Here is an 18094-nt window from a genome sequence, read left to right as displayed (position 1 = left end):
ATGGGATCCAAATAAGGATAATGAGAGTAAAGTTCATCGTAAAGCGGCAGACGTTAGAAATAGATGTGACAGAGAAGTATGCTGCAGAAGGAAGAAAGGGGCCGGTTAACAGGAAGCATCAGGAGACAGTGGTCTTCGGGAGGTGAACAGTGGAAAAACACTGGCAAAAATCTGTATGCCTTAGGAATCAGGAGATACAAAATAGGAGGCAAGCGAAAAACAAGAACAACAAGCCTCCAAACCGAGAGCAATGCCTCGCACCCCTGCCGTCTGCTGAGGGTGGGGGTCTCAGAAGTCTCCATTCAGACCATCTCTAGAGATCCTGTCACAATAAACCGCTCATTTTTGTTTAGACAAGTCCTACAGCTGGGTGGCTCTTTGAATTTCTACACCAAACTCTCATATCTTAGATTCTCCTGTGAAAACAAAAGCATTAACTGCCCACATCAGTCCAAATCTACTCAAATGCCCATTGATGATACTTGAAATGATACAACGAGGAAAAGAAAGAAAGCACGCCGAACAACAGCTTGGCGACAATCGCAAAATATACGTTTTATCAGCCTTTTGAAGAAATTTCATATTTATCTCTATATTTATGGATTCCTTTAAAACAAGGATTCAAGAAACAGAATCATCATTTCAATCAAACATTATCGACAAGTAGATTTAAAATGTTTTATGCAAGAGGAAACACTATATAATAAAAACTATTATTATTATCAATTATTATTATAATATATAAAATATTTACCACATATTTTTACTAAAACATTGTAATGTGTGAAATTAGAGAGTGATGACAAAAAATTAATTCAAATGGATAGTTTCAACCAGTACAAACTCATGGCAATTCATACGTACTTTTTGAGGTGGCAAGTTTGTATTAATTCGTAACTCCACATTTGTACGTTTTTGTACAATTAGCTTTTTCCCCTGTGACATTGGGGTTAGCGACAGTGTCATTTATAGTCGTGCGTAGGTTCTACGCCGCAGGCTATGCGTAGCCTGACACGCACCTCGCCAACAATGTAACAACGCGTCCGTTCTACGCAGACTTCAAGCGCTGTGATTAGTCGGCTAGAACCCCTCCAGTGGTGTGGAAAAAATCTGCGTTGCATTTATTTATAGGCATTACCGATTGCGACTAGGGTTGCACCAATATATCGTCCGATGATGCTTGCTATGCTTCTCAATGAATTACGGTGAAATGCCGATACATCCAAAAGCCAGAGGGTGCTCTCCTGCTGAAACTCAATATGCGCTGCAGACGAAGAACCATTACACATTCAGCTATGGCTGCATCCAAAAACTTAGGCAGCTGTTGCCTCATTGCCTTATGTGGCAATGACTTCGAAGGCATGAAGGCAGCTAAGAGAAACGCTTTCAGACACACTTTAAATGCAGCGTGTTTGAAATTAGTGATAGACCGATATATCGGCCGGCCGGAGTTTTATTTGTATCGGCATCGGCCAATACGTGGCTGCCATGTCCACCAATTTTTCCGGCATTATTTACAGACAGAGTGCTGGAAGCCGCAAGCGATTGCAGGTCATGTGACTAAAAACAACCAACCTTTCCATGACAACATCGAAAGATGGTTCCATAGCACCCTCACCTGTTTTTACTATTTGTTAAATATTGTTTTTTTTTTTAAGTTCAATAAATGTTACTTTGTTAAAATTGAGACTTGTAACATTTGGCATCATCGTGTCATTTTTATCATGTAAATTGAGTGAGCAAAAGCAGTATCGGCTCCAAATATCGGCTCAAGAAAATCAGCAGCCTGTATCGGTCATCGGCTAAGGTTGATGAAACAAAAATCGGTATCAGCATCGGCACTGAAAAATACATATCGGTCGATCCCTATTTGAAATATAAACAGGGAGCGCCTTTGTGATAACTTATCACATATTTGAAAACTACAATACTAATTTATTGCTAGAAATGCAATTAAAAAAGGTGTAAAAAGTGAAAATATACATTTATTTACACTAAATTTGTGCTCCAGCCGCCATTTTATTTTTTCAACCTCGACCAGGCTTGACCAATCACAATTCCCCCTGCGCGCACACGCATAGAATTGTGGGACAAGATCTCAGGAGTCAGGAAGTAAACCTAACATGGATTCGGACATGCCTTGATGCCTTCCTGCCTAGGAATGCTGCCTCTGAAGGCAGCAATTTAAAGTTTTCGGACGCAGACTATGACACGCAGCTCCGGGAAATGTCTTAAGGACATATTTATATTGCTGTTCTTCAAACCTTTTCAAGTATTTTCAAGTATATCAAAACTGTAGTACATGAAATAGCTGTGAATAATATCAGCTGTGCGATTCAGAGTAGTTATCGGCCACGTATTATTAGAGAATATCGGCATTTATCGGTGCACCCCTGCTTGCGACGATAAGAACAGAAATGGGCCATGCTGGGGAGTGATTTAACTGAAACTGCAACAAAAGTCTCTGTCTATTTTCCCCCGTCACTGCTGGTCTTCTCATATCTTACACAACAAGCTGCTTCTTCGTTTGTGGGTTTACTGGCCAAGCTGCTTCTTCTTTGGCTGTTGCACTGCTACTGTTGGTTACCGCTTACTAGCGGTCTGCATGTGTAATTACACGTCGACACAAAAGGATAAATAAAAAGCGATGCCTAGCCTGCATGCCGTCGAGGCTATGCTGTAGAACCTACCCAGAACTATAATGAGCCCCTTAGAGGTGGGGTTTCATCTTGGTTTTCTATCATAATCGTACATATTTGTAAGATTCAATTGGTACAAATTTATACGAATTAGTCAACTTGTAAAATATGTACGAATTCCCTCCGAAATAAACTAACCCAATGCAATGCCTTTTTGCTACTGTTTAAATGAGAAATTCTTTTAAAACACCTGTCTTGAATGTTCTGGCTTCAACAGTTAAGCTCTATCTATGGCATTTGTTGCATGGTGTCATTTATTCATATAAAAACTAATTTGGATTTTTCACATACGTTAAAGTTTGTTCTATGTAAATAGTCCCTTTTTGCTATCTGCCTGCATATCATGCAAATGTTGCTTTCCTGTAGTTTAACTTGCATGGTGGCAGCCATGTCAAGGTCATGGGTTTAATTCTCAGACAAAATGTATACCCATGCACTTACAAAAACTGTGTGTGTGTGTGTGTCCACGGCGTAAGAAAACACTTACACACACAAGCAAAATGGACAATCCTTGGATTTCCCTGATTTACATACATTCCTTGTTAGACTAAGTGGTAAAGTGTGCACCAATAAGTCAGTTTTGCATTTGTGCTTATTAAGCATGCTGTCTTTTTTGACTTAGTAAAGATTCAAAACGTTTGCAGAGGTCTAAGTTTGGCCTGATAGCAACAGTATCATTGAGTTGTCAAGACCAAGGTCATTTTCTCTCCTTTCTTTTATGCATTACGCAACATGTCTTTGTACCTGACTGCTTGGAAGACTTTTTATTATCAAACCCTGGTTAGGCTGCGTTCTGGTGCGGCAGTGTGCACAGACTGGACAAAACCATGCCTTGAAACAGCCAGCTCTCGGCCAAAGGCTGCATGAAGCACTGACAGAGCTCCTCACAAAGCACTGACACTTCACCATCACCATGTTCTCTATATAACACACCAATTGAATTGTAGAAAGAGCTCGATGATTCAGTATATGACGTCACAAATGATAAGGAAAAAATGCCCTAATCGACAATCGGAAATTACTGTACCTTGCGTGGAAGTGCTACAGCAATCAATCCAGTTTTGTTGAACAGGACATAAGTCCTTGCTCATTGAAGCCCTGATGATTACCATAACAATGACTTAATCAGAGACTTGTTTATTGCAGCCGTGGCTTGTAGTTGTAAACAATGCATAATTGCAATTATTTTGACCTATTTCAACTCACCCAAATAGGCGCCATTTACAAACAGTACAAGGGGCCACGTATGGAGACTCTGGCTATGCATGAATACAAATATGTCTAAATAAATGCTGAGGGTCAAGATAACCTTCCTCATGTTAACAGTAAACAGCCAAAACATATGGATTAGACAAGCACAAACAAACACTCTCTTTCACCCCTCTGGTGTCTTTGAAGACAACTGATCTTATAAGGTTAAAATCTGTGTCCTGAGCGAGTCGTGCAAAGTAAGATATATTCTTTTCATTTGAGTTTTGCAGCAGTGTTTGTTTATGTTGTGCCACCCTGAGACTCATCTGATAAGTAATAGAGAGCTTGTTAGGGAAGAAATGTCACGAGGATGAAGCAGACTAGAAGGCGCGCGCACTGAATACACAGATCAATGCTACCTGCGTTTCAGTTTTATTTATTTATTAAAATGATCAAATCGACTACTATGTGATAGTAATATGATGGCAATGATAGGCTAATGGTTACATTAAAAATAGCATTAAGAATCATTTTTGATACTATTAAATAAAGTAAAACTAAAAAACTAGAACAAAATAAAAGTAACTTCATTATAAACATAAACTTATAATTAATAATAATAATAATAATAACAATAATAAATAGTAGGCCTATATACATTACATATTCATTGTAGATTAAAATAAAATTATTATATATTTTAAAATTTAGCCTACGGATATAATTCTCATAATATAGCTATAACTTAATGTTTGACTAATATTTATTTTGAGGCTATTACTGAAATAATTTGAACAGCAAGCGTTAGTTACGCATGAATAATATTAGTTAAATATTATGTAATTCATGAGACTAGTGCCAATAATCTCAAACGCAATATCTCAGCATATCAAATTCAAACAGCTGTATACTTTATATGAAAAAATATGTTTTTTTTGGGTCTTGCTACGTTGTTTGACAGCAGGTTAAATAAAATGAACTTCGCCATCGCGTTGCGTTGTCAGAATTCACTTGTTGCTTGCGCTTAACACAACACGCGCGACGCAGCAGTGCATGCAACCGAATACAGCCAACTTAATACAACTTAAACAAAGCTGCACTTACCTCTTCTTCTCCTTCTCAGCTGTCATCTCTCTCTAAATGTCACTGTCCCCTTTGTAATTTCCGAAGTTCAATACCAGTGCGATATCTGTGCGAAGAGGACGCGCTCCAAATCACCACAACCACCGTTTGCTCCTTTTAAATGCCCCAAAGGCGCACAGTCTATCTTAAAATGCAATAAACTCAATTCCAATAGCAAAAAACAAGGCGAAAGTGGACTGTACAGTCTCAGAACACTGCCAAGGATCGCACAGTCTTCCACACTTGTAAAGTCCGGGTCCGAGTCTTGTCGCGTGTTTTTCAGGGTCAGTCAGCAATGAAGTTGATTCACAGACAGGAGAGCAGCGCAGAAGGTCGCTTGACAGGCAGCAATCAATTCTAGCTCTGTGATTGGTTGGTTCTGTCGCTGGGAAACGCCCACCTTCAAAGCTGACGTTCACTGTGGCGCATGGTTGCTGAGTCCAGTAGGTCAATCTTATCTGAAACCTTCATTTACAAACTTTTGAATTAATTTGGTTTTGAACCCATTTGAATTCAAGGTATTGTGAGATAACTGACAGAAACGAAAACTAAATTATGCAGGAAGGTAGATCTCCAATCTCTGAGAAATGACAGGAAAGAAACGACTATTAGACGACTCTCTGAATACTAGATTCTGATTGGTCAGTCGTGACATTCCACCTGATAACTCCAGAGGTGGACAGTAATTAAATTTTTTTACTTTTTAAATCTACTCGAGTAGCCTACATTTTAAAGTAAAAGTAAGATTTTTTATGTACTTAAATATTTAATATAAAACAACAACTTGTATTCATGAAATGTAGTAGAGTAAAAGTATGATATGCTTTGGAATGCAGTGAAGTATGTTTTCCAAAGAAAAACTATAATAAAGTATAGATACTTGAAAAATGTACTTAAGTGCTAAAGTAAAAATACTTACTAATGTCCACCTCTGCTTGTAATACACTGCTCGTCAGGTACTGCAAGAGCTTGACCAGTAGTACTATTTATATATTTAATGTATCTTTTCTCAGGTCAGCTCTGAATTTGTTAAAATTAAACTAATATAATATTTCAAATGATAATTATTTTGTGACAACAACCAATTGGATGTACATTCTCCATACGGTACATACAGTATATGTCATAATTTCAGCCTTTTCCACTGTAAGGATTCACCTTGATGCTATAGTTAAAATATATTGATTGCTTCAATGTAATTTGTTAAAGCAGCAGGTTCCCATTTAACATTTTCTATTAGTGGTCTTTCAGACTAATAATATTAATAATAAAAATACTAATACTATTACTAATAAGCATCATCATCATTATCATCATCAAAACAACACCGTGTATCTTTTCACAGTGTCCATTGCTGGTGACAAACTTGATTTTAACATATTAAGTTCATAACAGTTACATTTCTAAAAGTCTTTGCTTAAATTGTGTAAATTGTCTGCTTTACTATAGGTAACACAAGAAAGTTTATTTTTTAAATTGTATATAAAATTTGCAGTGCAAAACATATTAAACGACTAATATCTGTTGCCGATCAGTGACCTGTTCTTTAAACTGTATGGTCATTACAAAGCAGTTATGATTTTTCTAACTTTAAACGCCTCAGATTTTACAAGCAAATTTGTGACCCAGTACCACAAAACCAGTCATAAGGGTCAAGTTTTCGAAAGTTGAATAAATAAGCTTGACTTTCCATTGGTGGTTTGTTAGGATAGGTCAGTATTTTAGCTATTTGAAAATCTGGAATCTGAGGGTGCCAAAAAATCGAAATAAATCATCTATAAAGTTGTCCAAATTGGGCAACTATAAAAGCTATAAAATAAACCCATTCGACTTATGACTAGTTCTGTGGTCCTAGGTCACTTTTTTTCTCAGATTTCTCCATTAAGAACAGAAGGTCATGCTTGATAAGAGAAATACTTCAAGTTTAGGTCATTTTGACCCTTAAATTACCAGAGTCACTCAATTCTCTCATCCAGTATTCTGCCTTTTAACTCTTTTCTCTCCTTTCCTCTTTCATTTATTATTATTTGTATGCATTTCCACTTTAAATTACTTATTATTAATACATATTTGCTTTCTTGAATAGTAATTCTGATAACGTGATACCAATCACTGCTCTGTGCTTATAATGACCAACATTATACTGTATGGCTGCTCATCTGAAAAATTTGTACATTGTGTCTCACCTTAAACTAATAAAAAATTCAAGTCGAATCAATATTTCACATCAATTTATTTATTTATTTTGTAGCCATGTAGTTTGCATGGATAATGTATATTATCTGTTCACGACTTTAAATTAAACCCTTCAGGATGATACAAAGCCCTGTATGATCCTAATCATCCTGTCAGGGTTTATTTTTCAATACTGACTGGTTGACTGTACATTATCTCTTATATAAATAATAATTATTACATTATACATAAATAATTACATGGCAATCAACCACTACTGCGATATTCTTATACCATTCTGTACAATTATAAGTACAGAATATGTTTTTAGATTCTTAAAAAAAAGTCGAGTGCTTGAACATGTTGACTACTTTATAGCCATCTTATTTAATAGGTAACAAGCCAAACAATGCACATTCACATCCTTTAAGTACAGTACATTTGGCACACAGTAAAATGTGTAAAATGACATGACAGTGATGCATCACAGATGTCAAAAAAAAAGAAAAATAATATCTTACGACTGTACAAATGAAGCTGCACAATACAATAAAAAAACAAATACATACACATCTATGATACTTACAGTGACATAAAACACTAATATAACTTATATTTATATGCACTGTACCTCTGTATGTACAAATACTGTATTCACGTTTTACCAACAAGGTACTTTTTTAGGTGTGTTTATATTTATTTAGCTGGAACTTGTCAATGTGTTTCCAAAGTAAAGTCATTTTAAAAGCAAGCACCCCCCGCACAAAAATAAAAACCCACATCACTCATAAAGTCTGAAATAGTATTATGAAGTGTGCATTAGGAAACAGGTATTTGGCAGGAGCTATACAGTAAAGCTCATGTTAGGGGACTCTGCCCCTTAAGGGCAAACAGACATAAGTTCAGGAGAGCACAACTGAGGCCAAACATGCTTTAAGAAAACATGCTAAACAAGTGAAAAGAAACTGAAACGCATGAACCATGAAATATGCATTTAAGATAATATATAAAAGTGATAAAAAAATAACGGAAATAAATACATTTATTTGAAACTAAAAGAAACCCGTGAAATGCTGTTTTAATATTTGGATTGTATTGTGAACATGTTTTCACTACAAAACTTTACAGCCTGAAGCCACTTTTCAGTTTCCATGATATTCACATTTGAAGAACCTACAGTTTAATGCCTAATAATCTCCAAACAACCATATAGAAATTTAAGAACCCCTTGCAGTCAATAGCAGTTGTTCATAATAACAAGTTTCTTTGTTGAACAAATGAGAACACTTATTTTGCATGTGTCAGATAGGTGCACCTATAGGGTATGAGAAAGTTTAGGGTGCCTCAGTTGTGCTAAACAATGGAAGATCATCTGTACAGTATATACTTTGTTGCCATAGGAGCTTCATTTTGATTGAGTGTATAAAACACCAGGACTGCAGCAGCACGAAAATAAAGGACCTGTGCCTGATGTCACGTGGCTTCACAACCTAGCTGCAACTGGCATCAGATAAAAAAATTGAAAATCATAAAAACCAGACCGTCACACATACATAAAATATTGCACATAACAGTTTCTCATTTTCTAGTGATACACAATAATATCATACGCATAACCATGCAATAGATGTTTGGTCTATTTTCAGAGAAGTTCACAAGCTAACAATCAGGGTGACCAGGACGTGTACGCAAAGAGAGATGTGATTGGCTACTGTCCTGACCCAATCATTATTATGGGTCCTGTTGCATTGCATCCACAATTTTCACATCCTAGCAACAAGACAATCCAGTAATATAATAAAACACACACACACAAAATCAAACACGCTAAAGAGGGCACTTCTGTAACATTACCCTCCAGTATATAGGTAAACACACTCACAACATGAGTTTATGTCAACACGGCTATTTCAAATGAAAATGGCGAGGTGGTCACGTGACCGGTCTGTGCATCACCTCTTTCTAGTACCCTCCAATCAATCGCTGGCTAACAGACCATCATGTGATCCCAACGTTGAGCACTTTAATTTTCCAGCATGCACGTTCATAGCGTTACATTTCCGATACAATCATTGGTTCTTAACATTTGGTTTTTGCATTTCAAAACTGACAAAAACATAGTGTACAGTTTATGTGTTACTTTGAGTGGCACACTGCGGAGAACAATTAACTTTTCAGCAGAAAAACATGAAGTATAGTTCTGTTTTTAAGCATACGCGAGGGTCAGGGATTTTTGTAACCGTGCCTACTTCGTAAGCACTAATCGGGCATGCGGGTATGTAGTATGTAGGCCAGGAAAGGCAATGCCGCATGCGTTGAACATCTGTGTACGCGTTTGATTCAAATAAACTATGCTTCGCGTACACGTAAAAAACTATACTCCATGCTTTACTGTGAAATGACCTCTTTCTGTATGGCCATCATACTGTATGTGTAGCTCAGTGTTTTATTACATCCATTAAATACTTTACTCATCAGAGTGTCACTTTTGAAGGGCTTCAGCAGGAAATTACTGACTCTAGATTTAAATAAAAGCATCAGATTCATGGCAAATGATGGTCTGCAGTGAGTTCAAGGCGTGTGGGGCACACAAAACCTTTATGGCAGCGTGTGTAAAAAGTACAGCGCAGAAGACACAGGCTTCAGTTTTAAGACAGGGTCTCTTCGCCGAAGTAGGAGAAGCCTTTGAACTCATCCTGGTTGATCTGTTTAATAATGGTGTCCTCAACTGGCGTGAGCACTGGTTCCTCACGGGTAAAGTCCTGGTCAAAATTATTGACGTCCCTTTTGGTTTTCTGTGGATGAAGAACATGCCTCATGAGCGATTTGGGTGTTTATGGGTAAGAAGGCACACAAACAACATGACATGTTAATATGCATTTGCTTATATCAGGGGATCAGCAACCTATTTTAGCATGAAGTTTTGTCTAATTTCAGTACTATATCCTTTAATCACTACACCTCAAAATAAGAGTGGTGTTTATACTTAAAGGAAAACAAAACCGTTTTTCAATATATTACTATGTTCTTACCTCAACTTAGACGAATTAATACATCCCTATCTTTTTTCAATGCATGCACTTAATCTTTGTACAGCGCGTTGTGGATGTGTTAGCATTTAGCCTAGCCCCATTCATTCCTTAGGATCCAAACATGGATGAATTTAGAAGCCACCAAACACTTCCATGTTACTGCATGCTGAGGTCAAAGTGCTGCAAACTAAGTGCTCTTCCACTATACAATACAGTTCGCATTTTTTATCTGCTTAAAAAAATCACGTCTTATTGTGTGTCACCATACTTACTCTCTGTAACCACTCATGTAACAGTCTTCAAATAGGAAAACATGAAAGTGTTTGGTGGCGTCCAAATCCATCTCGTCTGGATCCCAAGGAATGAACGGGGCCAGGCCAAATGCTAACATATTCACGACACGCTGTACAAAGATTAAGTGCAAAAATTACACCCTATAAAACATGCACTATTGTTCTTGGCAGAAACCATGTTGATCTTATGTAGCTGAAAGGAAAGCCGTATTTGTAGTCATTTGTACATTGTCCAAAATTGTGGTGTTCAGAGCAGGCAGGAACAAATAACTTTTAAGGGACACTGCACTTTTTTGAAAATATGCTCATTTTCCAGCTCCCCTAGAGTTAAACACTTAATTCCTACCGTTTTGGAATCCATTCAGCCGATCCCCGGGTCTGGCGCTACCACCTCTAGCATAGCTTAGCATAATCCATTGAATCTGATTAGACCATTAGCATCACGCTAAAAATTACCAAAGAGTTTGGCAATGATGTTACGCAGTGCCTGAAAGTAGTCCCCTTGATAACTTTCAATAGCAGGGGACTATTTTCTGCTGCTGCCTAATATCATTGCGCCTCCTGCAGCCATGTTACAGCAGCAAAGTCCTTGATTATTACGCCAGAAAGAGAGTATAGTACCTAGCAATGTCGGCCTAGAAATTCTCAACTTCTAATTTTCCATCAGTCTTAGTACACAATGTAACTACAGAAGGGTCAAGTTTTAAATAGGAAAAATATCAAAATTCTTTGGTTATTTTTTAGAGCGATGCTAATGGTCTAATCAGATTCAATGGATTATGCTAAGCTATGCTAAAAGTGCTAGCGCCAGACCCGGAGATCGGATGAATGGATTCCAAAACTTTAAAAATCAAATGTTTAACTCAAGGGGAGCTGGAAAATGAGCATATTTTCAAAAAAAGTGGAATGTCCCTTTAACATTTCAAAAAAAGAACAATACATACAAGGCACTGTTTCATCCATATTTCTATGCACACAGGGTATCTGTAGCTCAATTGGTGTCATCGATCCAAGGCAACACACATACCAATAAAATGTATACCATGTAATGCACTGTAAGTTGCTTTGAATAAAAGTGTCTTCCACATACGTAAATCTCTCTCGCTATACTGGCTCTCTTATTTTCATAACCTCAATGTTTTGTCTCTCACACCCTCTAAAGGCCTTCATCAGCCGCGGGTAAGAACCTGGTGGCAGACGGGACTCTACTCAAACAATCTGAGGGAAGTGCCAAACACACACCAGCCACTCTTTATCAAACTACAGCTTCTGATGTGTGCTGAAAGTCGGAGAGCATCTCAATGTTCACACTACAAAAACAGACATGTAACAAACACTGCAGTCATCTTCCTGATAACTGTTTCTGGTGCAGCCCACTTCTTCTGTTAACTATGCTGCCCTACAAAGGCAAAGTGCAGTAACTATGCATTTGGTCAAAATTGAGTCAAGGATTGTGAGGATGGGCTTTGTGAGATCTGATGTGTCTTGTGACAAAGTCTCCTGGTTCAATGTTGTCCCATTTCAGAGAAACGTGTGTGCCAAAATTGCAGTAACATGTTTGACTAGCTTTAAGGGCTTTTTTCTCAGTTTCAGTGTTTGCGTAGTTACTGCACTTAGCTTTTGGAGGGCAGTATGGTGGGAAGAGAGGTATACACATATGCACAGACATATACACTGTCAACACTAAGACTAGTTTTCAAAATATAGGGGGCTGTCTGTCTGTATAGGCAACATATGGTACTGTAGGACTGCAGATGCAAAGGTGGTTGCAAACCTTTTTTGAGTATATAAAAGATACCTTCTTGTGGCCACCTTCTGAGATAGCAGCACAAGAGAGAAGGCAATTTCATAATTCAAGTCCAAAGTCCAACATACAGTATATAATATAGTGGAGAAAAATCAATACAATATAGTGTATACAATATATTAGACAAATCAAGAGAGTTATACTGTCAGGAAAAAATGGTCAAAATATGTACCATAGCTGTCACTGGGACGGCGCCCTTTTAAAAACTACACCTTTGTACTTATAGATACATAATAGTAAATAAAGGTACATATTGGTACCAAATGTATACATATCTGTAACTTATAGTCCATATTAGGACCTTTTAAAGGGTAGTGGCCAAGTGGCAGCTGGGGTACATATTTTGACCATTTTTTGCATAGCAAGACAATCCACAACATCTTGGAGGTTTATATAAGAAATTTGTGTTTAAATAGGATAGAGCGGTGGCCTGTTTCACACATAGTAGTACTTACAATGCGTGGTTTGAACGGCGGCTTGATCTTCCTCTGTTCCAGCAGTACCCAGTCAATCTCTTTGAAGAACGGATGAAGTTTAATAGCTTCCTCCAGTCCTTGAGACACAACGCAACCCAGCCGCTTACTGGGGCTCTTTGTCATGAACTACAAATAGTGAAGATAAAAAAAAGATTAGAGATGGAAAATACCCCCAAAAATGTCTTGGGCTTGTAGAACGCATGTGGAAACAGACATGAGAGCATCATGTTGTGGGCTGTTTATCACTGCATGTTGACTCAAGATGGTCAAAGATGATGTAGTAATGCATCCTGTGGACCTGAGATGACCCGGTCATGTGACCAAAGTGCCAGTAAGACAGATCACAGAGTGACAATGACTCTGTCCAAGACAAACAGACTGCCTTTCCCACAAAGCTTTACAAATGGGCAAGGAACAGCCAAAGTAAATCTTGGACATGTGTTGGAAAATGGGGGACACACAAAGAATGCAGTAAACACACAAGCGCACACACACTTATGTGCACACTTATGTAAAGTGTAAAGGGAAACACTTAACCAAATATAAAAAAAAAAAAAACACAAGCAGTCATAAATACAAATGACAATAGACAAACATCTACTGTAATGCCACAGGAAAGCAAAATAACGAGATCTCATCTATTGTTTTTGTAACACAGCAATTAGATTAAAGGGATAGTTCGGCCAAAAATGATATTAAACCAATGATTTACTCACCCCGAAGCCGTCCGAGATGCATATGTCCATCATTTTTTTAGACGATGACATTTTCAGTTATTTTAGAAAATGTTTTAGATCTTTCAGTTAATCAAATGTGAAGTCCAAAAAATGTGCATCCATCCCTCACAAAATAAATCCAAACGGCTCCACGATGACAAACAAAGGCCCCCCGAGGGCAATCCACGCAGCTTCGCTGTAGAAAAATCCACACCCAAAACCCCATAAACCAAAACAACTTGCATCCGGTAATGCCGCCATCCCAGTCGCGTCCGCTTTCAAGATCAGAGCTTTACGCAGCGTACAGAGGTTTCTTTGCTGCTGCTCTGTGCCCCCGCCCTCCGAATTTGTCATACGTCACTAAGAAAAGTGCGTACACTACGCTAATACTCTCTCCTGAATACAGAGGAGTCCAAGATGGTGGCGCCACCGGAAGGTAGCCATTTTGGTTTATAAAGCTTCAAATATGGACACCTCCACAACAGCACCGCGCGGACCACCCTCAGAATACCTTTAATTATCATCCTGGAGCCGTTTGGATTTATTTTGTGAAGGATGGATGCACATTTTTTGGACTTAAAGGTCATGGACCCCGTAACTTCACATTTAATTAATTGAAAGATCTAAAATATTTTCTACAATAACTGAAAATGTGTTTGTCTGAAAAACGATGGACATATGCATCTCGGATAGCTTGGGGGTGAGTAAATCATGAGTTTAATATCATTTTTGGCCGAACTATCCCTTTAAATAGAGAGCAAATTGACTTAAATCTGCAATTAAGTTCAAATTAAGTTTAACCCAAACATTTCTTATCTTACTTAATGTGATGCTATCCAAATTTGTTTTATGATATTTTTTCTAGCTTTAAATAATGTCTCATATCATTTAAATTTTTCCTACAGCTTTTTGGAGAATTATCTGAGAAACGGATGAGACTTAAATAAAACATCAAGACTGTTCTTAAACTGTTTAAGGAAGAGTGACCAATCTAACGGTGGTCCTCTCACCCGAAATCAGACCTCTGAGATTACACAACTCACAAATCCAGCAGGGAACACAAACAATCTGTACTTTTCCCACAAGCAGTGTCATTTTCCAAACTCATTTCTTCCTTTGCTCTCTCTCTCTCTCTCTCTCTCTCTCTCTCTCTCTTTATCTTTATAAGATATACAGCAAGAGTAAGACTTAGTCTACAACACATTAAGACTGTCACTATCTTTCTATATCTATATATCTATTAGGGTTGCAAAACAACCTCTTTTTACATCATATGTGTGTGTGAATAATAACTTTGTGTAAATAAACACAGACATGAATGTATATATTTAAGAAATGTTAACATGTGTATATACATTTGTATCTTTATGTATCATTTATATTGTATATAAATATAAATACTTCATATATAAATATATTTATTTTCTTAAAATTATTATTATTATTATTATTTACAGTTCACACACATATATGATGTAAACAAAAACCTTTATTCTGCAATAGATTAATCGCTATTAATTGTCATGCAACTCTACTGTCTGTCTGTCTGTCTGTCTGTCTGTCTATCTATCTATCTATCTTTCTATCAGGGTTGCATAACAATTAATCGCGATTAATCTATTGCAGAATAAAGATTTTTTTTACATCATACACTATGTGTGTGTGTGTGTACTATAAATAATAACTTTGTATAAATAAATACAAACACATGCATGTATATATTTAGAAATGTTTACATGTGTATATACATTTTTATATTTATGTATAATTTATATTATATATATTAATATAAATATTTTTTTATTGAAAGTATATATTTTTATATACATAATTATTATTTATAGTTCACCCAAATATATGATGTAAACAAAAACCTTTATTCTGCAATACATCAACCCCTATTAGCCCAATTATGCAACCCTAATATCTATCTATTTATCATTTAGCACCACAATTCCCACAGATGTTAATTTCTTTTTTTCGATAATTCCTAGGCTTAAATTTGGTTATTAAAAAGCTATAGTCTTTCTTCTTAGAGATCTGATGGTGTTAATAGGAAAAGCACAAAATCTACAAATTAAACAGTAAAGGTGCAGAGTTTCTATAACTAAGAAAATGAGGAAGATTACAGACATGATTGGATGGATAAAGACCACGTGAGCATGTGACACATGTGAATGTGAACATGTACCGCTTTAAGAATGCTGACAGCATCTTTGCTGAGCCAGATTGGATAAAGGACGTCGTCATGGAGAATAGACTCAAAGAGGTCATCCTCATTATCTGCTTCAAATGGAGGTTGACCAGCCATCATCTCGTACATCAGCACACCTAAAGCCCACCAATCCACTGATGGGCCGTACTCCAGCTCCTGCAAGATCTGCACGTTCAAAGGACACGGGATGTAAGATAATATCATAGGGATGATTTTTTTGGTACTGTTTTATAAAGAAAATGCTGATGGATTTAAACATGATAAAATGTGTTGAAATGGATCTGAGAATACTACATTGTTATTGATAGCTGAAAACATAATATGTTATAAAGTCATATATTATTAGGTTTAGCATTTCAATTCAATTCAATTATTAGCCTTTATCATATTTTTGTATTTCATTGGTAATTGATCATTCAACAGCATGAACCTTAAAAACATTTATAAAAACAAAAAACTAAACAGAAATAAATACTAGATTAAAGCTTAAAAAAACTTTATATCTAAGAACTGAGAAAAGCAAATAGTAGTAAAAAGTAGAAAATTAGAAAATCACATGTTTGTTGGACATTTGTCTATATGAAAGTGTGAAATACTGTACCTCGGGTGCAATATAATCTGGTGTGCCACAGAATGTTGTGGTTGTGATGCCGTCCAGAATTCCCTCCTTACACATGCCAAAATCTGCCAGCTTACAGTGACCTTCTGCATCCAGCAAAATGTTGTCTAGTTTCAAATCCCTGCGAAGAGAGTAAATACAAGCAAAACTTAAATCAACAATCAAAGAAAAAAGATTACACACTTTACCTCCAAACTGAATCACCAGAAAAATGGAGCGGATGTACTTTACACCCTGCCTTGCAATTACTATGAACGGTGTTTCCAGCATTAAAGCTTTTAAAAGGTTCATAGAAATCATCCAGAAATAGTACATGTGTGACTCATGCACTGAATTTAATTGTGAACCAGATCTTTTTAATTTATTTTTTATTTTGAACAAATCACTTTGAACTGAAATGAACTCCCTCAACCAAAAAATCCAACCGAAGTCTGGGAAACTCAGCCAGTCTTTTTTGTAATTTTTGTGTACTGTTAAAATCATCCTACATAATGAAAAACATGGACCACAAAACCATCCATAAGGGTTAATTTTTTGAAATTGAGATTTATATATGTGCCAAAAATCTAAATATTGAAAAAACTCGCCTTTAAAGTTGTCCAAATGAAGTCATTAGCAATCGCATCCACTCACAAAAATAACGTTTTTATATATTTCTGCTAGAAAATGTATTTCTGCTAGAAAATTACATAATATCCTAATGATGTTTGGTATAAAACAAAAATCTTTTTTGACTTTAAATATACCCAAGCTACTTAAGACTGGTTTTGTGGTCCAATACATCCTTAATATATTTAATATTAACCGAGTAAGGTCATGTCAAAAAATGAAATCAAACATTGATGCTCCTAATCTCATATTTAGATTATAAGGCTTCTTAGCACTAATTTCACAGACAGGGTCATAGTTAATGTACTGTACTCTTTAATGGATAGGCCAGGTAGGGCTAGATGTGAAAAACCTTAGTTAATATTACTCGTTTTTCTCATTTCTCTATTGTATGACTTCATAAAACTGAGTATATATGGGTGATTCTCACGAAACCATTGAAACACCACGGCACTAATGATTTTAGCTTTAAAATGTGTAATATAGTAACATTAAAAAGCATCAGAATTAACACAATACTGTGTTCTACCTTGCACAATGTGTGATTTCAACATAAGAATTTATAATTGTAAAATTTATCTCATTTTCTGCTGAAATTCTCATTACCGCAATGTGTCCGGCTGTGTTTGAACATGCGTTATGTTGTAATTTAATCAAATGAACACAAAAATATTAAGAAAAAAATAAATGCATGTTTTGCTAGACTACTTTATATAGAAATATTTACTGAATATAATAATAATGAAGAAAAATTAGGAAAATGATGTGTCCATGCCTGATGTTCTCATCCTCCGCAACACTTTTTGAGAACAGTTTAAGCACACATACAGAATTTTAATAAAGTTTGATTTTGAGTGACCAAGCACATGGACCAGTTACTTCAAGATGGCTACCAGGTAAGATAATTTTTTTTACAGTTAATTTGAAATATTGTCTTGTCAGAATGCTTACACGACATTTTGATTATCATTACCGCAACAGATGCTTATTAAATGTTAATTTAATTAGTAGAAGCATAATACTTTGATTTTAAATGCATGTGCAGAATCTCCAAATTATGTTCTTTCAGGTTTGTCATGTCATTTTGAAAATATGTCAGTGTTGATGTTTTCTGACTGTTGCGGTAATGAGATTTTTTAG

At 36.3% G+C, this 18094-nt stretch overlaps 2 protein-coding genes across 2 annotated transcripts in view; both read right to left on the bottom strand.

Annotated features, from left to right (window-relative positions):
• Positions 1-5334, bottom strand: part of epas1b (endothelial PAS domain protein 1b) — a 63085-nt gene extending 57751 nt beyond the window's left edge. The window contains exon 1 of the mRNA XM_073873018.1: positions 4995-5334. Coding sequence (XP_073729119.1) covers positions 4995-5020 — 26 coding nt within the window. The 5' untranslated portion in view covers positions 5021-5334. The remainder of the gene's footprint in view (positions 1-4994) is intronic.
• Positions 5335-7541: 2207 nt separating this feature from the next.
• Positions 7542-18094, bottom strand: part of prkceb (protein kinase C, epsilon b) — a 106677-nt gene continuing 96124 nt past the window's right edge. The window contains exons 12-15 of the mRNA XM_055170496.2: positions 16328-16466; positions 15703-15891; positions 12775-12921; positions 7542-9982 (exon numbers count right to left, since the gene is read on the bottom strand). Coding sequence (XP_055026471.1) covers positions 9836-9982; positions 12775-12921; positions 15703-15891; positions 16328-16466 — 622 coding nt within the window. The 3' untranslated portion in view covers positions 7542-9835. The remainder of the gene's footprint in view (positions 9983-12774; positions 12922-15702; positions 15892-16327; positions 16467-18094) is intronic.

This window comes from Misgurnus anguillicaudatus, chromosome 11 (genome assembly GCF_027580225.2).
Source record: "Misgurnus anguillicaudatus chromosome 11, ASM2758022v2, whole genome shotgun sequence".
Taxonomy (NCBI): Eukaryota; Metazoa; Chordata; class Actinopteri; order Cypriniformes; family Cobitidae; genus Misgurnus; species Misgurnus anguillicaudatus.
This window is presented reverse-complemented; position numbering and strand designations above follow the sequence as displayed.